This window comes from Artemia sp. Qi Xiang Cuo, chromosome 11 (genome assembly GCF_049724085.1).
Source record: "Artemia sp. Qi Xiang Cuo chromosome 11, ASM4972408v1, whole genome shotgun sequence".
Taxonomy (NCBI): Eukaryota; Metazoa; Arthropoda; class Branchiopoda; order Anostraca; family Artemiidae; genus Artemia; species Artemia sp. Qi Xiang Cuo.
The window spans coordinates 34,853,349-34,874,760 of record NC_142804.1 but is presented as its reverse complement, the minus strand read 5'-3'; the positions used below and the strand labels follow the sequence as shown (position 1 = coordinate 34,874,760).

The window sequence follows — 21,412 nt, the reverse complement described above, 5'->3', positions numbered from 1 at the left end:
CTGTATAATTTACAACCTTGCCTCAACGACTGTGGGGTCATATCATCCCCGAAGGCACAATATATTGTTGTAGTTTTTTGGTTCAACAGTGAATTTTAGGAAATGAAAGTGCCGCTCGTAACTCCAAATAAAAATCTAATGGAATTGATTTGTACCGCGCTAACCAACTATGGACCTGATTTCTGAAAATCTACGGCCACGGTACAACACATATACCATCTACCAGCAAATAATAGTTGTCATGAATCAAGATTGAAATACATGTATATATTTGTTTGAAAAAAAAAAAAACTCAAGAGAACGAAAATATCATAACAAAATCACATTTAAGATATTCAATTTTTATGTTGACTCTCGTAATGACAAGTTATATTGAAATGCGGCATCACCTGTAGCGGCATCACCTAGCCATTACATATAGCGTATACCTTGGACGAAGAAAAAAACAAAACTTTTTCACAGGTTTAGCTGTTTCTTCATTAGGATGATAGCACTTTTTTGCCTATTGAACTTGCTCCAAGGTTGCTTTGCAGTGACCTGAAAGATAAAAGAAATTGAAATGTGATAATGGTAGAGATATAAAATTGAAAAAAGAAGAACAGAAACACTTGAGGATAAAATTGCAAATAGAAAAAGAACTAAAACGCAAAGAAAACTTCGGAGATATGAGAGTGAATATTTTGTTTCACACAAAGCCAAATTCAAGATGAGACATCTTGCGATTTCACCAATTTTACCATTAACTAGAGCACGTTTATTAGTAATATATAAGGCATATGACTCAAAATAAGCTGCATTTTTATCAGGAAATACGTCTTGATTTGAACAGCTGATAAACGTGGTCCAGTCAAGAAACTTCAGTCACAGTTTTCGCGGTAATCAATAATCTCTTTACTGATGCTTTGTTTTGCATTATATAACAAACAAAAAGAGGAAGAAAAAAAAGAATGTGAAAGCCATATACTAAAATGGATGGTCCCAACGAATACAAGCGTTTTTCTTTTTGTATTTCAAATCCAGAGAAAAATTGTTGATAGATTAGGCAACTATCAAGTTCGAAGGGTTCTAAACAGTATGTTATAATGTAGGCTAAGTAAAGGTATTTAAAAAACAATATATAATAACGTTTAAATTAAATAATTATTTAGACAGTACTGTAAAAAACGACCTCTGGAAATAATATTGTTATGAAAATACCCCAGCTTGATATTTAATTTTCTGAATCTAAAATTTTTATGTATCCAACACGCAAAAGAAAATTTAATTCACCAGCTTACTTTTATTCCAGTGCTTTGCAATGAAAATTATTAGTGAAAAAAAAGAAGAAAATAGCACTTGCATACATACTTCCATACATTTTAATAACGGATTACAATGATATTCTAAGTATTGTTTTGTTAGGGGTCCAAGAAATGGGTCATATATTTTACTGAATTGCTTGAAACTTGGAACCTTCATTCATTGGACCAAAATAAGCCTAATGTACAAAAATTGTTTGCTCCCCTCCCCCCAAAGGGCCTTAAAATGGACAAAATAGCTCCTTTCTGATTGGCTTGAAATTTGTATCCTGAAGTCCTTATACTTTGGGAGTCCTATTTCATAAGAAAGAAAACAACATTTGGTTTCCTCAAAAATAGAACCTGAAAAAAGACTAAAAATTAGGTTAATCGGTGCACGGGCCCTTCATATGAGACAGAAAAGTATCAAAAACTTGTCCAGTTGGTCTGGAAGCTTGAAAATGTTGCATGGGCTAAGAAAACTTCAATCGGACTGTGCAAAGTGCATACTGCTTTGAACAACAGTAAATTGAATGAGTTAGCTAGCACCTCCTAAACACCACCAATCAATATAACAAGGCCGATAGCAATTTATATGGTAAAACCAGAGAAGAATAGCGTTTCGCTACCTTAGAGAGTTGTTCTCCTACGTGATTAAAACTTTCAAGATCGGACCTACTGCCCAACTTAGTCTTTAAGTTGTAATCTTCTCTCCCTGTGCATTTAAAATTTGGCTTTTTGTGACAGCAGCTCTCGACAAAGCGGTCTCGAGACTTTGGGCCTGATGCAAGCGAAATTAAAGCATTATTTTTCCGAGCCTTATCCGGGCAGGGGAGGAGTGAAGATAGGAGCTTGGTAACCCTTTCTCACAACCAATTTTGATCTACTACATCCATTGCTCAAATTTCCATTCACAAAACACTAAATATCTTCAAAGTTCGCGAGAAGTTTCTGTTTTTGAGGGTTACAGGTGGCGCTTTGAAAACATCTCCCAAGCAATAACTAAGACTATACATGCATTCCTAAAAGTTTGATTAAGATAGCACAACACCTACCTAAGTAAGACTAATATTCTTCTCTAAGTTTACTTTTTATAAAACTAATATCTAAATATGGACTATGATAAGTTGTGAGACCCAAAAGTCCGGCCCACCAACAGTAGCGAACGAGGTGACTCATAAGCAACATTTTGATGCAAAAATACTAATACAACCAATTTCAAATTAGAAAATTATCCAATTTCAAAGAAAGATACTTCAATATTTACTGATAAAATCAGATATGGGTTCATTTTCTAAATCTCCTTTTAGAGAACCTGTAATTTCTTCATTGCTAGCCATTGGTAAAAATAACAGTTACTACTTCAATACTTACTGATAAAATCAGATACTGGTTCATTTTCTAAATCTCCTTTTAGAGAACCTGTAATTTCTTCGTTGCTAACCATTGGTAAAAATAATTTCACAAATTCTGGTGTATAAGGCGGGGATACTATGTCTAATACTTCCAGCACAAAATACCGAATTAGAGAGACGTCAGTTTCACATCGCTGAAAACATTGTTTAATGTATTTTATTACAGGTACAACGTAGCCACGGCTCAGTAGATTTACCATCCTATCTAAGAGAGTCTTGCGAAGCTCCAACTAAAATTAAGTTATTATATTATTGGGCAGTATGATGCAAAAACAATTCCAAAAGTAATGAGCGTTATCTCAATAATTAAAACACTTCAAAAACTACTTGAATAGTTGACGGTATCTCACATCATGTAAAGTAAAAATAAGGTTAATACAACTACGCAGTGTTTTGAAGGAAAAAAAGAAGTAAAATTGGAAAGGTAGTATGCTCTAATAAAATATTTACAGAAAACGACATCTATTACTCTGAAGACCGTAAGAACAAGTCTTAATATCTTTCAGTTAGGAAGGGAGAAGGGAATGTAATATTCAAGAATACCGTGTTATCAATATACTTTTATATTACCTAATACGATATAAGATGTTAAACGTGAAGAAAACAATAGCTCTTACTGTAAGAACTGTTAGTAATAAACTATGTTTAACCATAATCTCGAGTATTAAATAACTGTGACACATTATTTATTTTTAACACTTTTAACTGTATTGTAATCCACTCTTATTTACAATCAGTAATTTATTGACAAACTGGATGCTTGTCAGACTGTGTATGTACAATTGATAAGCCTTTAATGCTAAGGAATACTGAACAGCCTTTAGAACGTACAATTTTTCAGAATATTTTCTAGTAACACCTGCAAAGTTTTATGAATTTTTAAAGGACATAAATACGTATGAAACTAATATAATCGTCATTCGATTATATTATTTTATTTATCGATTATATCATTATATCGTATTATTCATCGATTCTATTATATTATTTATCGTTATTCAATTTTAACAGCCAGGCAAAACAACGATAATCGCTTCAAATATGGTTTAATATTATTTTCGACATTCAAACCTAATTTGTGTTCAAATCACATGTTTCTCCAATTAGATATTAGAAGAAGACTGCCCCTAGGCTCTATCCAAAGAAGCTGGACTCCATCCAACGTTGAAAATAAAGGCCGAAATACTTTAACAACACTTTTTTCTGCTAAAGCAAGCACAGTTTCACAGTCAATGCGAGTGCAGAAACAAGTTCCCAAATAATGAAGGAAATAACATTGCAAAGTAGTATTATAAACATGTTAAAATAAAAAAAAAAATAAAAAAAAACTGCAACTGCCTACTAAATCAATATTTAATAGCCGAGAAAACAATAATTAAAAACATGCATAAATAATAGTTTTACTATCATTCCCCCCCCCCTCCAAAAAATGAGCTTTTCCAAAAATTTGTTACAGGATTTTCAGTCCAAACAAGTGCTTGGTGTCAATTAGAAAAAAATAGTTTTTTTTCGCATGAACGTTGAGATAGACGTCAAGACTTATAAGGATTTAAAAGAAAAAGGGTGGCCCCACATGCAGATGCAGATTACTCTTGCCCCAGATGTAACCTAGGCATTGAGGATGTGGCCCATATTCTCGCCGAGTGCAAGCAACTTTCTCTATTATGGGGAAAGTATTTTGAGGGTGGTAACTTGGAGTTCCTGGGTATCCTGAAAACGACTGTAAAAAGGACAATCAGGCAGGTATGTAAATATTTAAATGAAGCGTTGACACCAATGAGTGAAACTTGATGTTAATGTTATTTTTCTTGTGGAGTGTATTTAAGAATACTGTGACTGTATGGCCTGTTTTTTGGCTTATAATAAACTATTATTATTATTAAGGATGGTGAATAAAGGGGGGCGGGAAGTTCCCCCTTTAATCACCCTAATATTCATTCTAATATCCTTTCACAATAGTGTTTTCTCGAGTTTAGACATGTCCCACCATTTACCCGTACCATTTAAACATTTTTGCCTCTCAATTACTCGGACTATCTGCCTTGTCTTTTTTCTACAATTAGGCATGTCTTGATGCCTTCTGCAAAATATTTGATTTTCAATTCAAAATGAACTGTAACTGTTTTCTCGGCTAGTATCCTTTTATTTCTAATATTCAGCTACGAAAAGAGTACATTCTAATGTCCATATTTCACGACGTTTATTGAGCCTTAACCGAACGACTATATTTGTAGCACTTGCAAATTTTTTCTGTAAAGTACCGAACGACTATATTTGTAGCACTTGCAAATTTTTTCTGTAAAGTACCGAACGACTATATTTGTAGCACTTGCAAATTTTTTCTGTAAAGTACTAATAATACTTCAGCGTAAAGAGATGAGAATCAAAAGGAGAGGCAGCCCCCTCATATACACAACAATTCCTGCTCGATTTAAGTTTAAACGTCACTCCTCGCTTTTATCTGAAAAAAACAACTAAATTTGAATTTTATTTTTTATCTTAATCACAATGGTCATATTATTGCCAGAATTATAGCTGGGAACAATAGGAGCATAAGTTTGCTGAGGTCCCCTCTTTTCAATAATTACAGAGGGTGTTATAGATAAAACTTTCGTTTAACTTCACCTCTTTTCAATTTTCTATGAAAGATAGTTCGATGCGAACCCCTGCCCTCCTCAAAGGAATTCCGAAGGGGGGGGCTTAAATGCCAAAACGTGGGCTATCAGGCCAGATCTTACCAACTTTCAATGTGACTTCCCCCTCAACGTAGGTCTAAACAAACGAGAGGGATCTTTCATTTTACTCTCAAAAATTTTGTCACGGCGATGAAAAGTGAGCTATAAAAAGAGGCTTTTGAGGTTTCTAATCTATATCAAAGAACTAAATCTCAAATGAATCGATTCGATGAAACAAAACTTTCAAAATAGTGTCAGTATTAGTCCTTTTTATACAATGACTAAATAACGAAAATCACCACTTCTCAGCCGTATGTGTTTGGATACAGAGATGTTTTATTCAAGGTTTTTGATGCTTTTAAACAGACAGCTGGAGTTATTATTTGAACCATTTTCTTTGCTTAAATTTTCCTCTTGTCTTTCATCGTAACTATTAAAACATAACTGAAACAAAATTTCATTGATAATGGATACCTGAACTAAAACGTCAAGTTCATCTTGACGAGATTCAAACAGGTTAACGAGTAGTTTAAACACTTGTGGATGTAGTAAATGATTAACGGCAACAATTTCATCGAGGAGTGCCAAATGAAGTGGAGTGTGGTCAGTAGACAATTTGAAATATGATGGTTCTGTGACTGTGACTTCAATCCATCGAAAAATTCCAACAGACACAACTGGATATCTAAAAAAAAAAAAAAAAAAAAAATGGGAAAACTCAAGCAAGCCCTGATAACTAAACATAGAGAACATACAAGTATCTTCTGGTTCTGTTGCGAGAATAACGCTTTAGTTTTGTCCTGTTTTTGTTTTTTTTTCTATGCCACATACTTCAATTTATAGAGAAAAATAATACAGGTCTAAACTCTGCGGTTTCTACGGAAAATATGGACATTCGGCTGAATTGATGAATATGACACTACATTTTAGACAGTTGAGCATAATTCTTGCCCGGGTTAAAAAAGAATGGTCAGAGACTGTAAAACGTGAGCTAAAGGCCAAGAAAGCCTAAGCTGGATTGATGAATATGACATTACATTTTGAACAGTAGGACATAATTCTCACCAGGGTATAAAAAAAAAGAAAAAAAAAGAAAAAAATGGTCAGAAGCTATAAAACGTGAGCTGGAGGCAGAAAAAGCCTAGTGATTCTTCGTCAGCCACCTCTCCCTATTAATGGTTCAGAACAAAGGTAGGTATGTTGTACTTTTTTTAAAACAAAATTACGACAACATCAGGATCTGTATTACTGAAAGGCGCTAACATAGCCCATAGTTCTTTCAACACCTAACCCAACCCTATCCCAGCTTTTCTGCACAAAGGAAGGCTTTTTAATCCTTGTTTGAACTGGATTCACGCAAGAGATTTGAATACGTATCATTAAAAAATAAAGTGGGGCGTTACACCCTCTTGCATCCCCAGTCCTTTCGACCACCAACTTTCGGTGGAAAGGTAGTCATTTTGCAGCTTATTGAAGTCGAAAGTTTACAAAATGTTTAATCTCCATGATTGTACGATCAAAGTAGGCCAGTGAAATCTCAAGAAACACTTCCACTCCTCAACCAACTAATCAGTACAAAAGTAGGTTTGAATTTTGAGGCTAAGCATCGCAACTTTATATGCAGCAATTCCAGAAATGAAAAGCATGGATTAGTTTTTGTTTCTTATTTTGGGACAAAGCAACACAGTATTATGGCAAAGCTTCTGTATATAGTGCATTTCAAAGATAACATTAACTAGGGCAGGAAATGTTTTTACTTTTGTAACTTTAATAAATCAAATAGTATTAACATTTTGATTACTAAATATCAGTATATGCATATTAAACTGCCAATGCACATTCACTTGTATTTTTCCAGTAAAGTGCAAATTTTGTTCTGGCCTTGGGAAGGCATAGGGGTTTTGAGCCCAATTAATATTAAATTCTGCTCGTTTTGAGCTTGACTCGGTTGTTTATTGTAATTTCTGTTCGTTTTGGGTTGCATTTATTTATCGATGCTGATTTGTGGTAGTTTCACGCTTGGTAGATTTTATTTTTGCTCATTTTTTGTTTAATAGAGTTCTTTACTTTCCTTTGAAAAACTTATTTTGTGGAAAAAGTTTTTTTTTAACTAATTTCCATTCGTTTTATATTGGCATAGTCTTTTCAGGGAAAAAGAAAATAATACTTCAAATCTCTTCGTTTTTTAAGACTTTATAGTTTGACCTGCTATTTGTATGCTGGAGAAAAATTTTCAGCAATTTTTAACAACATACACCCTTTTAAAAATCTGGACATAAATACTACTGTTTAATTTAGTTTCATACTTCCTCTAGTTCACCTGAAATGGAAAACTTGATACCATTCTCAAAAAAATCTGTTTACTTTCTTTGATAACTTGGATACACTCACGCTATTTTGATTTGGTTAAATTTTAAGAGCAGAAGTAGCCCGAAAAATTTGAACATAATACCCTCAGTCGTTCTTGGGATACTGCTGAGATGCCTTATTGGGAATTAGCATTATCACAGTGCATTTCGATTTAATCTTAAGGCAACAATTGATTTTTAAACATAATGGGCAAATGGGAGGGTGGGCGTGGGAGGGTGGGAATGGAACGGGGGATTAGTTGCCCTCCAATCACTTTCAACTATTAAAAAGGGCATCAGCCCTTTGTATTTTCAATCGAATGAGCCCTTTTCGAAGTTCCCACGACAACACCTTAGATACGAAGTGCCCTGGTCTAAACAACAACAACAACAAAAAATATCACTAATCACTTTCGACTATTAAAAAGGGTACTATCCCTTTTGATTTCAAATCGAATGATCCCTTTTTCAAGTTTGTACGACAAAGATTTCAATAAAAACCTTATATACTCCCATGGCATAACTTAAAACCCTTGCCCTGAGGGTTGTGGGGGAGTGTCCTCCTCAAAACATATTTTATGTCTGGAAATCAACTACGCTGTACAAAATGGCAATCTCAAAGTTTTTATTGGATGTGTTTGGGGGATGATGGGCGGGGGGGGGGGGGGCTAGTTGCCCTCCAATCACTTTTGACTATTAAAAAGGGCACTAGCCCTTTGAATTTCCGATCGAATGAGCTTTTTTTGAAGTATCTACGACAACGCCTTCAACTAGGGAAATCAACTACGCTGAACAAAATAGCTATCTCAAAATTTTGATTGGATGTGTTTGGGGGAATGAGGGGCGTGGGGGGGGGCTATTTACCCTCCAATCACTTTCGATTATTAAAAAGGGCACTACCCTTTGAATTTCCCATAGAATGAGCCTGTTTTGAAGCTTCTATGACAACGCCTTCTATAAAAACATTATATACCCCTAAGACATAACTTAAAACCCCGGCCCTGAGGGTTGTGGGGGAGTGCCCTCCTCTAAAACATATTTTCTATCTGGAAATCAACTACGCTAAACAAAATGGCTATCTCAAAATTTTGATTTACTATGTTTGGGGGAATGATGGGCGTGGGGGGAGGGGGCTATTTTCCCACCAATCACTTTTGACTATTAAAAAGAGTAGTAGCCCTTTGAATTTCCAATCAAATGAGCCCCTAATGAAGTTTCTACGACAACGCCTTCTATAAAAACCTTATATGCCCCCAGGGCATAACTTAAAACCCTTGCCCTGAGGGTTGTGGGGGAGTGTCCTTCTCAAAAATATATTTTCTATTAGGAAATCAGCTACGCTGACAAAATGCCTATCTCAAAATTTTTATCGGATGTGTTTGGGGGAATGATGGGCGTGGGGGGGATATTTTCCCTCCAATCACTTTCGACTATTAAAAAGGGCACTAGCCCTTTGAATTTCCAATTGAATGAGCCTGTTTTGAAGTTTCCACGACAACACCTTCTTAAAACCTTATATGCCCCCAGGGCATAACTTAAAACCCTTGCCCAAAGGGTTCTGGGGGAGTGTCCTCCTCAAAAATATATTTTCTATTTGAAAATCAACTACGCTGAACAAAATGGCTATCTCAAAATTTTGATTGGATGTGTTGTGGGAAATGATGGGCGAAGGGGGGGGGGGCTAGTTGCCCTCCCATGACTTTCGACTATTAAAAAGGGCACTAGCCCTTTGAATTTCCAATCGAATGAGCCTTTTTTGAAGTTTCTACGACAACGCCTTCTATAAAAACCTTGTATGCCCCCAGGGCATAACTTAAAACCCTTGCCCTGAGGGTTGTGGGGGAGTCCCCTCCTCAAAAACACAGTTTCTATCTTGAAATCAACTACCCTGAACAAAATGGATATCTCAAAATTGTGATTGAATGTGTTTGGGGTAATGATGGGCGTGGGGGGGGATAGTTGCCCTCCAATCACTTTCGACTGTTAAAAAGGGTACTAGCCCTTCGAATTTCCAATCGAATGAGCCTGTTTTGATGTTTCTACGACAACGCCTTCTATAAAAAAAACCTTATATGCCCCCAGGGCATAACTTAAAACCCTTGCCCTGAGGTTCTCACAAACATATTTTCTATCTGGAAATCAACTACGCTGAACAAAATAGCTATCTCAAAATTTTGAGATAATCTCATCTCAAATCTCAAAATTGGATGTGTTTGGGGGAATGATGGGCGTGGGGGGGATAGTTGCCCTCCAATCATTTTCGACGATTAAAAAGTGCACTAGAACTCCCAATTTCCAATCAAATGAGCCCCTTTTGAAGTTTCTACGACGACCCCTTCCATATGAAGTGCCCAGCTCTAAATAAAAATAAATAAATAGTACATTGAGCCAACATCGTTCTTATATGCCCTCAGGGCATAACTTAAAACCCTTGCACCGAGGGTTGAGGGGGAGTGTCCTCCTCAAAAACATATTTTCTATCTGGAAATCAACTACGCTGAACAAAATGGCTATCTCAAAATTTTGATTGCATGTGCTTGAGGAAATGATGGTCGTGGGGAGGGGGCTAGTTGCCCTCCAATCACTTTCGACTATTAAAAAGGGCACTAGCCACTCCCATTTCCAATCGAATGAGCCCTTTTCGAAGTTTCTACGACTATCTCCTTCAATACAAAGTGCCCGGGCATGGAGAAAAAAAAAACAAAAAAAAACACACGTTGTGCCCATATCGTTCCTTACTTAGGCAGCGCTAGCGCGCTGCCTATGATTGTTGGAACAATCTTGCTTGATTTTTTTTTTTGAAGGAAATAAAATATTTTAGTGATGGAAAAAAATAAAAAAATAAAATAATTTTTAAAAGTTTGAGGGGTTTCTCTCCCGCAATACTTTCATTGCAAATCTACCGGTTATTACTAATATAATATTTGTCATAATTATATAATGTTGTAATTTTCTTTAGATCGAAAAATTCAATGAGCTAAGAAAAATGAACAATCAGAATTAACAGAGCAACAAATGGGGCTGAGATAGGTTCCCCCAGTATAAAAAATAATGGCCTTTTTCGAATCATTTTCTTGACTTGCAGAAGAAAGCCACCCGTTCTTAAATATGAAAAAGACTATAAGGACCCTCGAACATACCGACAGAGACACATGCCTCCCCCCCCCACTTTGTAAAAGCATTCGAAAAATCTACATACCGAAATAAAAAATGGATTTTGAAGTGAAGTCTCTTAGCAGGCAACAGTGCATTAGCTCTTTCGTATGAACGCTCAAACTGGGATCCATGGATCAATGGGGCCTCAAATTACAAAATAAACAGTTGAAATATTAGTTTTAGAGAAAATGCTCAACCGTTCACCTTAGTAAAGAACCTTGCACCTTCAATGTGTTACTTTTTTCACCTTTTATTTTACACGGAATCAGTGGTCACAGAAACTTGGGAGGCGGGTCATTCAATTGGAAACTGAAAGTTCTAGTAACCTCTTTTATGATACCAAATTTTAAATCTATTTTACCTTCAAGATTGTCGTCTTCTTAATCAAAGGACATAAGGATATAGGTTTCGAGCCGATCAGGAAGAATATTTTCTTGGCCTTTCACCAGCCCAGTTTTAGAGCAAGTCAATTTTTTTTATCCTTCCTCTACATTAGCATCCCTTTAGTCCAGACACTTAGCGATACAAATTTATGCCTGACGAGAAAAAATATTTATAGCCTTTTTTAAGAGGGGCTAAGAAATTCTCTGTTAATTAGATTCCTCTTTGCCAAGGGACTTGCGACTCTAAATTTCACACTGATCAAGAACAAAACAGATTTTACACCTGTTTCTGAGCCACCATCCCCACCCCTCCCCCACAAAGAAGACCGATCACTTAAGCCCATAGTGCGATCCCTGAAAGTTTAGAACCAATCAGATAATCAGCATAAGTAATGCTCCCTTTTTCTTTATAAAGCCTATATGTAAAAAATTGGCAATTAGCGTTAGTTAGGGTCCTTGCTCCAGGGCATTTGTGGGCCATACCATACCCAGAGATATATTTATTAAAATTTTTCAACCATTTTTGACAAATAGCGACCAACATTTTTGATTGGATACTTGATGGGTCACAGAGGAGGGGTAGGTACAAAAAAGGTCACATGATGGGAGATGTTTTACCGTCAGTCACTTTCGACTCCTAAGAAGATCACTAGAACTTTCCATTTCCAATCAAATGAGACCCTCCAAAGTTTCTATGACTATCCCTTCCAGATTTAGTAGCTAGTGAGAAAGATGAGTAAATGAATTATGCATGAAGACAGGCGGCTCTTTCCTTAGGCAGCGCTAGTGCACTACCGATAAATCAATCGCTAAATATTTTTTCGCCGGCCGCTTGTCTTAAATGTAACATCGACAAACGACAAAATACAACATTTCCTATTTTAAGATCGAGCTACACTTTAAGAATAATGAATAACGCGTCATTGATGAAATATTAATAATTGAAAAATAGTATATTATGAATAATGGCTTTGGCGCTAAAAATGCAGTTTTGACAAATATTGAAACTACTACCCAGGGAAAACTAAGTTGAAGGGTCCCGAAGCTTTCTAGATGATGGTAGAAGTTCATTGAAGCGTTTACTCATTTTTGTTTTGTTTTTTTTTATAAAAAAAGCACCCGAGCACATAACAAGAAAAAAAAACCTTCACCACAATGGAAAATAGCTGACTGAAACAATAATGATGCCTGCATTCTCTTCAAGAATTCCAGAGTGTCCAGAAAAGGATTTTCCGTATCCAGTGAAAGGAGGAAAGCAGAAAAACTTATGATTTAAGGCAGCAAAAAAGTTCAAAAAAACTTCAGTTAATTTCAAGTAGTTTATAAAATGTAAATATATATACATACATATATATATATATATATATATATATATATATATATATATATATATATATATATATATATATATATATATATATATATATATATATATATATATATATATATATATATATATATATATATATATATATATATATATATATATATATATATCAGATTAGCTTACATAAAAAAGCATTCTTAGTACCAAAAAAACTAATGTTGATTGGCGGGGAAAAAAAAAGGAAAATATGGGTTGGGGCTTGCTAATTACTAGGTTGCCTCTAGAGAGAAGCAGGATTGAGGGCGAGCGACAGCAATAGTTCTGATATCCTGGCAGTAAGCCAAACGAACGAGTCTAAGGATTGATCCAAATATTCTGAGAAAAAACATTCTGATTCTCCCGCCTTATGCAAGGAAATGAATAAAACTGAGGTACGAACAACTGAATTGATATGTCATTTTCTTCATTTCAAGTTCTAGATATGTTTTGTGATACTAAATTTCAATCCATAGTTTTTTCCCGTATAAAATGAAGAAATTTTATTTTTTCAGATATAACCAGTAATTACTTTTGTTCGAACAGAATTCCAACGATAACTCATTACAGATTATATCTTTTAAATAATCGTTCATCATCTTGCATACGGAAATGAAGTTTTTTGTCAAAAAGTTGATTTTATTTTAAATATTTTGTTTAATTAATTACAAAAAGCACTAGATGTTTAAAATGGGCCCCTAAACAGCTTTCTGCGGTGTTCCAGTGCCCCGCTAGCAGTGAAGAAGGATAAAAAAGAAGAAAAAGGACACATCAGTGCTACCCATGCAAAAAAGTGATATTCCTTGTTGTTCAAGCCAGGGGACAGTAATTTTCACGTACAGGGTTATCGGCCATGGAGATTCCAATGGTGTACTTTTTATTTCGATCCGATTTACTTTCAAAATAATTTATTTTCGGTTACAATGGGCGAAGGCTCATCTTTTACTAGATTGCAGCTACCGCTGCAACAACGATTGCAGCAAAGAAGAGCTCGAACAGATGAAAATGCTTAAATGCGCCCTCCCCACACCCTATTTACAGGAAGGACTAATGGCTCTTGAATGATCTAAATAGAATACACAAAGTAAGCTATTGAAACATTCATACAAAAACTTACAGCTTGGATTTGAACCACACTTTTTAAAGGACGTCAAAAAGACAGTAAAAAAAAACAACTCACTTTAAGCATTGATATAAAGACGAAAGCTCTGCTAGAAGTTCGGCTGAGCTACGAGTTGTGGAGCAAATTTCATGGGCCTTTTCAATAGCCATCAACGTACTTTTCACTTCATCTCTATTCACTGACTTCTTTTGACCTTTTATCCCAGTTTCGACAACGCTTGAGGCATATGCTAATAAGTAAATGTACTTTGGTTTATGTTCAACGTTTATTTTCACCCCAGGTTTAAATAAGACGTCGTTGAGAAGCTCTGAAAATTAAATGATTGGAAACCAATGGCAAAATCAAATTAGTTGGAAGATAAAAAAAACAAAGAAAAAACAAGATGAATATGTGGGGTGCAGAGATTCAACTGTAACAAACTTTACATTTCGCTAAACACTGCCTTCTACACTTCTTCTTCTACACAAATTCTTCACTATCTCTTCCTATCTGCTTTTATATTTCTCACTTTCCCTCCTTAATCTGCATTTCATCACATTTTTTGTATCCTTATCTGCTAAAGCTAACAACCTATTGTTGTAAAGAGTTTTAAGGAAGTCTAGTCTAGTAATATCCCAATTTTATAATACAGTCGCATCATTAAAATATCGATTACACTGGACTTTTTTCAAACTCATTGACCAAAATCAGTTGACTAAAATCCTTCTTCTATGTTACAAACACTTTATAAAATAATATGGTTCACCTATTCCGAGGTGTCCTTTCTCGGTAAGAGCACCCCTTCAGAGTGGTCCTAGTTTCCCCACGCACATTTCAAGAAATACTCAAATTTTAAACGAACTATACCCCATTAAAACAAAATTACAGAGTTGGTACCCAAAACTTCAAATAACACCACAAAGATGATTGAAAAACAAAAATATCTTAAGCGCTGCATACATTATTTGAAAAATCAAGGACTAAACTAAACTGAAGGCGCGCCAAACTTACAAGTTTACCAAAACTTGTGAACATATCAAAAACTTGAACATATCAAACTTACAAGTTTACCAAAACTTGTGAACATATCAAAAACTTGACCCTTGATATCTCCAAAATGTTCACAAAGTCAATACAAAATAGACCATAATACGACTAAATAAAGGAATGGAGTTAAAGTACTTGCATAGATAAAAAAAAGAAGGAGAAGTCAATGCACTTTAAAGAGATGATCTTCTTTAATTACCCAGTAAATGAGCTCTAATTAGATCATCTTCGGGTACGAAAGGTGGCAATGAAGGGAAAGTCATAAGAGTATTTGAAAATTTCTTGTCTTGTTATTTTAACCATTTAAAGACAGATGCACATGCAGGGATTCGCTTAGGGGAGGAGAGGGTGACAACTTACATAAGCCGAAAGGCTTATCTCCTGACTAAAGCAAACGGAAGCAAGCAACAAAAAGTCCGAGGGCAATTTGCACGGGCCGAAGGCATGACTGCTCGTTTAAACAAGCAATAACTGTGTATATATGTATGGTTGTATGTATGTGTGTCATGTTTTGATACGAAGGGGAAAGTCATAAGAATATTTGAACATTTTTGTCTTCCATCATAGCAAGCTTCAATCTAGTACCACAATAAAATAAAAAAACAAAACAAGTTTTTTTGATCTGAAAGTAAAGAGAAAAGTTAAAACTTAAAATGAACAGAAATTATTACGTATATGAGGGGGCTGCCCCCTCCTCAAAACCTCACTCGTCACGCTAAAGTTTTTTAGCACTTTTAAAAAAGCTTCATATGGCTTTAATTAAAGGAACCTTGTGTTTCAGTTGTTCTTAAAGGATTGTTGCAAAATTCATACTTTTGCGTAAAAAGCGAGGTGTTGAGGAGGGGACAACCCCTTCATATACGTAACAATTTCTGTTCATTTTAAGTTTTAACGTTGCTCCTTACTTTCAGTAAAAAAAAACGATATTTTAAAATTTAATTTCTGATATTATTTTTTAATGCCAGAAAATCTGACTCCATCTCCACGGAAAATCCCTCCTCCCCGCAAAAATAGACAATTCAATCCGGGTGTAAATTTACCCCGACCAATCACCCTTAACATCTCAACGCGTAAAATTGAATCGGCAAAGAGAAAGCAAGACATAAAAGAATTTCGTACAGAGTTTCTGGTAAATCCGACTAGTGTAAAATTTCAGCTGAAAATTTCACCCCCTAGAAACTTCCCACAAAAATTCTCCCCGTAGAGTATCCCCCAGTAGAAAATTTGTCCCCCCCCCTCGCCCCAGACGAAAATGTATGCATACTTCCCAATTACAAATACTATACATAAACAATGAACAAATTTTATCACTTAAAGACCTTTTCCTAGGGGCTGTAGGAGATCATATTATCTCCAAAGGCATAGTTATTGGTCCTTTCAACTATGCCGAACAAAATGGCGATCGGACGATTTTGAGAAAAATCGTCCTATCATACCTCGAAACCCGAAGTAAGAACGAACCAAGGTCCATACTACCCATACTACCCATTTAGTGATAGGGTCATTCTTAGAATAGAGTTAGAATTGAAAAAATAAAAAAATAATAAAAACTGTATTGACAGTTCGAAACTATTACTATTTAGATTATTTGTCTAAAGATTATATTCAAGACTCATATACGAAGTAAAAACAGATGGCTAAAAATAAATATTATTAACGAAAATAGATTTCGTTGGAAGTGTTCGATGTTTCTTTCTACAAAGCATTATATGTACGTCGTTCATTTTCAGGTGGTAGCAGAATTTTTAAACTACGCTTTTGTGTAACACGAGAAACTGACACGTACAAAATACCGTGATTCAAAATAGGAGTGCGGAGGTTGACGCCGACAAATTCTAAAGTTTGCCCTTGCGATTTATGTTTCGTCATCACATCTGCCATTCGAAGCGGAAATTGATGTCGTTGAACTATACCTCCAAGCTGACCTTTACTGGAGTCGAGCATAACTTGAGAAATGTGAACTTGTTTTTCACACTTTTCTCCATTAACTGTATTTGCCTTAAATAGATGTTACATAATTCAATAACAACAAGACGTGTTCCATTACACATCCTTTCTGAAAAATCTAAGTTACGCATAAGCTTAACTATAGTATTTTACTTTATTTTAAGTCATGGGGTGGCTAATCTGTAATTTTAGTTGAGTTGAAGAATTAAGGAGTGAATTCAATTCCCCCTTCCTGTTTATCCTTTATAGAAACATAACTTTTATAAGATTTGTGTTCTCATGGAGGTGATTTACAATTTTCGCACTCATTTTGTGAGGAAGAATTAGCGACAGTACTAAAAGAATTCAAGAATAATAAGGCTCCAGGTGCTAATAGTGTGGTAAATGAGTTTCCTGAATATGGTGGTTCTGAGGTTAGAAATAAGTTACTGAAGATTATGAATATGATTTTTGAAAAAGGGGAAGTACCTAACGATTTTAGGAAAACTTTAATTCAACCACTGTATAAGAAAGATGATAAGAGTGAATGTGGTAATTATCAAGGCATTAGTCTAGTCTCTGTAGGTAGCAAATTATTTAGCAATATGGTACTTTTTAGACTGAGAGATGATATAGACAAGGTTTTAAGAGAAGAACAGTGCGGTTTTAGAAAAGGTAGAGGGTAATAATTGAGGGTAAGAGGGTAATAAACTCTTAGGGTAATAATTGAGAAGTGCCTGAATTATCAAACACTTTAGGTCCTTAGTTTTATACATTATGAGCAAGCGTTCGATTCTGTTGGTAGAAAAGCTTTAGCAGAGGTTTTATCCTTTTATGGTATACCAGACAAATACATTAAAGTAACTAGTGCTATGTACGAGAATAACACTCTGCGGTTAAGGTAGGAAATGAGGTTAGCAGCTGGTTCTGTATTAAATTAGGAGTTAAGCAGGGTTGTGTTCTATCCCCCTTTATATTGATCATTTTGATGACTTTGTCTTAAGGAGCACAGGAAACGCAATGGGAGACCACGGAATCAAATCGGAGGAAAAACTCTCCTGGACTTAGATTATTCTGATGATTTAAGCATCCTAGATGAAAGTATGATCAAAATGAATGCACTTTTCGAGGTTTTGGGAGTTCAGGGTAATAGAATAGGTTTGAAAAATATTGTGAAGAAGACGAAGTCATTAAGGCTAGGAATAAGTGAAGATGAAAAGGTGACGTTGGGTAACAAAAACATTGATCAGGTGGGCAGCTTCACTTACCTTGGTAGTATCATTGGCAGCGCTCGCGCTGCCTAAGTAAAGAACGATGTTGGCACAATATGTTATTTTTTTTTCTCCTTCTTCCAAACCAGGGCATTTCGTATCGAAGGAGTTGTCGTATAAACTTCGAAAAGGGCTCATTCGATTGGAAATCGGAGTGGCTTGTGCCCTTTTTAATAGTCGAAAGTGATTGGAAGGCAACTAACACCCTTCCACGCCCACCATTTCCTCAAACACATCCAATCAAAATTTTGAGATAGCCATTTTGTTCAGCGTAGTTAATTTCCAGATAGAAATTATGTTTTTGAGGAGGACACTCTCCAACAGCCCTTAGGGCAAGTGTTTTAAGTCACGCCCTGGGGCATTTAAGAACGATGTTGGCAAAATGTATTATTTATTATTTTTTTTCCTTTAGACCAGGGCACTTTGTATCGAAGAAGCTGTCGTAGAAAATTCGAAAAGGACTCATTCGTTTTGAAATTGGAGTGGCTTGTGCCCTTTTTAATAGTCGAAAGTGATCGGAAGGCAACTAACACCCCTCCCACGCCCACCATTTCCCCAAACACATTCAATCAAAGTTTTGAGATAGCCATTTTGTTCAGCGTAGTTGATTTCCAGATAAAAATTATGTTTTTGAGGAGGACACTCCCCCACAGCCCTCAGGGCAAGGGTTTTAAGTTATGCCTTGGGGGCATATAACGTTTTTGTAGAAAGCTTTGTCGTAGAAACTTCAAAAAAGGCTCATTCGACTGGAAATTCCAATGGCTAGAGCCCTTTTTAATAGTCGAAAGTGATTGGAGGGCAACTAACTCCCGTCTCACGCCCACCTTTTCCCCAAACACATCCGATCAAAATTTTGAGATAGCCATGTTGTTCAAGCTAGTTGAGAGTTTTGGAAATTAGGTCTTTGAGGATGACGAACCCCCCACATCCCTCTGGGCAAGGCTTCTAAGTTACGCCCTGGGGACATATAAATTTTTTATAGAAAGCATTATCGTAGAAACTTCAAAATGGGCTCATTCGAATGGAAATTGAAATGGCTAGTGCCCTTTTTAATAGTCGAAAGTGATTGGAAGGCAACTAACACCCCTTCCACGCCCACCATTTCCCCATATCCGGAACTCAATTCCAGCATCAGTTCGAGAATGCACCAACAAGTGAAATTTTCTAAGACTGGCGAAGAAATATCTCATGACATGCTAAGCATTTGTTCAGTGGGGTTTTCTTTTTCGTTGTTGTAAAATCTAGTTAGACAATGGCTGTGTATTTTCGTTGGCAATATTTTCAGCGCTAAAGTATGCCACCAGGCATGTGCGCTGTTTTGTGACATTTATTTATGTATGTGTTATAAATAAAAATATTCTACTCTACTCTACCATTTCCCCAAACACATCCAATCAAATTTTTAAGATAGCCATATTGTTCCACGCAGTTGAAAGTTATAGAAATTATACCTTTGAGCAGGGTACTCCCCCTACAGTCTTCAGGGAAAGGATTGTAAGTTCTGCCCTGGGGGCATATTAGGTCTTTATTGAAATCATTGTCGTAGAAACTTGAAAAAGGGCTCAGTCAATTGGAAATTCAAAGGGCTAGTGTCCTTTTTAAAAATCGAAAGTGATGTGAGGGCAACTAACCTCCCTCTCACGCCCACCTTTTCCCCAAGCACATCCAATCACAATTTTTAGATAGCCATTTTATTCAACGTAGTTGAAAGTTTTGGAAATTGGGTCTTTAAGGATGGAAACCCCTCCCCCTCACAGCCCTCATGGCAAGGGCTGTAAGTTATGCCCGGGGGGCATATAAGGTTTTTATAGAAAGCGATGTTGTAGAAACTTCAAAAAGGGCTCATTCAATTGGAAATTGAAAGGGCTAGTACCCTTTTTAATAGTTGAAAGTGATTGATGGGCAGCTAAACCCCCTCTCACGCGCACCATTTCCCCAAACACATCCAATCAAAATTTTGAGATAGTCATTTTGTTCAACATAGTTAAAAGTTCTGGAAATTAGGTCTTCTAGTATGACAACCCTCTCAGAGCCCTCAGGGCAAGGGTTGTAAGTTATGCCCTGGGGACATAGGAGGTTTATATAGAAAAGTTGTGGAAGAAATTTCAAAAAGGGCTCATTTAATTGGAAATTGAAAAGTCTAGTGCTCTTTTTAATAGTCGAAATTGAATGAAGAGTAATTAGCACCCGTCTCACGCCCACCATGTCCCCTAACACAGTCAATCAAAGCTTAGAGATAGCCATTTTGTTCAACATAGTTGAAAGTTCTGGAAATGATGTACCTGAGGATGACAAACTCCCCAGAGCCCACAGGGAAAAGGCTTTAAGTTATGCCCTGGGGGCATATAAGGTTTTTATAGATAGCGTTGTCGTAAAAACTTTAAAAGGGGTTCATTGAATAGAAAATTGAGATTAATAGTCGAAAGTAATTGAAGGGTAACTAACCCCCCTCTCACGCCCACCATTCCTCTAAACACATCCAATCAAAATTTTGAAATAACCATTTTGTTCAACATAGTTGAAAGTTTTGGAAATTAGGTCTTTGAAGATGACAACCACCCCCCCCCCCCAGGGCAAGGGTTGTAAGTTATGTCCTGGGGGCATATAAGGTTTTTATTGAAAGCGTTGTCGTAGAAATTTTAAAAGGGCTCATTTGATTGGAAATTGAAAGGGCTAATACATTTTTTAATAGTTGAAAGTGATTGGAGAGCAACTAACGCCCCTCTTACGCCCACCATTTCTCCTCACACATGAAATCCGAATTTTGATATAGCCATTTTGTTTAACGTAGTTGAAAGTTCTGGAAATTAGGTCTTTGAGGATGACAACCCCCCTCACGGCCCTTAAGGTAAGGGTTGTAATTTATGCCCTGGGGGCATATAAGGTGTTTATACAAAGAGTTACCGTAGAAACTCAAAAAGGGCTCATTCGAATGGAAATTGAAAGGCCTAATGTCCTTTTTAATAGTCGAAAGCGATTCGAAGGCTTGACATTTTTATAGTAAAGATCGATGTGGGTACAATGTATTATTTTTATTATTTTTTTTTTTTTAGACCAGGGTGGTATCGAAGGATTTGTCGTAGGAACTTCGAAAAGGGCTCATTCGATTGAAAATTGAAAGGGTTGATGCCCTTTTTAATAGTCGAAAGTGATTAGAGGGCAACTAATCCCCCTCCCACGCCCACACTCCCATTTGCCCATTATGTTTAAAAACTAAATGGTGCCTTAAGATTAAATCAAAATGCACTGTGTTAATGCTAATTCCCAATAAGGCATCTCAGCAGTAACCCAAGAACGACTGAAGGTACCATGTCTAAACTTTCGGGGCTACTTCTGCTCTTAAAATTTAACCAAATCAAAATAGCGTAAGTGTATCCAAGCTATCAAAGAAAGTAAACAGATTTTTTTGCGAATGGTATCATGTTTTCCATTTATGGTCAACTAGAGGA

The 21,412-nt window shown here is 36.0% G+C and overlaps 1 protein-coding gene across 1 annotated transcript in view; it reads right to left on the bottom strand.

Moving 5' to 3' along the window:
- Nucleotides 1–284: 284 nt before the first annotated feature.
- Nucleotides 285–21,412, bottom strand: part of TH1 (negative elongation factor complex member TH1) — a 64,981-nt gene continuing 43,853 nt past the window's right edge. Inside the window, exons 5-8 of the mRNA XM_089097199.1 lie at nt 13,798–14,047; nt 5,842–6,052; nt 2,652–2,922; nt 285–537 (exon numbers count right to left, since the gene is read on the bottom strand). Of these exons, the coding sequence (XP_088953325.1) occupies nt 503–537; nt 2,652–2,922; nt 5,842–6,052; nt 13,798–14,047 (767 nt within the window). The 3' untranslated portion in view covers nt 285–502. The remainder of the gene's footprint in view (nt 538–2,651; nt 2,923–5,841; nt 6,053–13,797; nt 14,048–21,412) is intronic.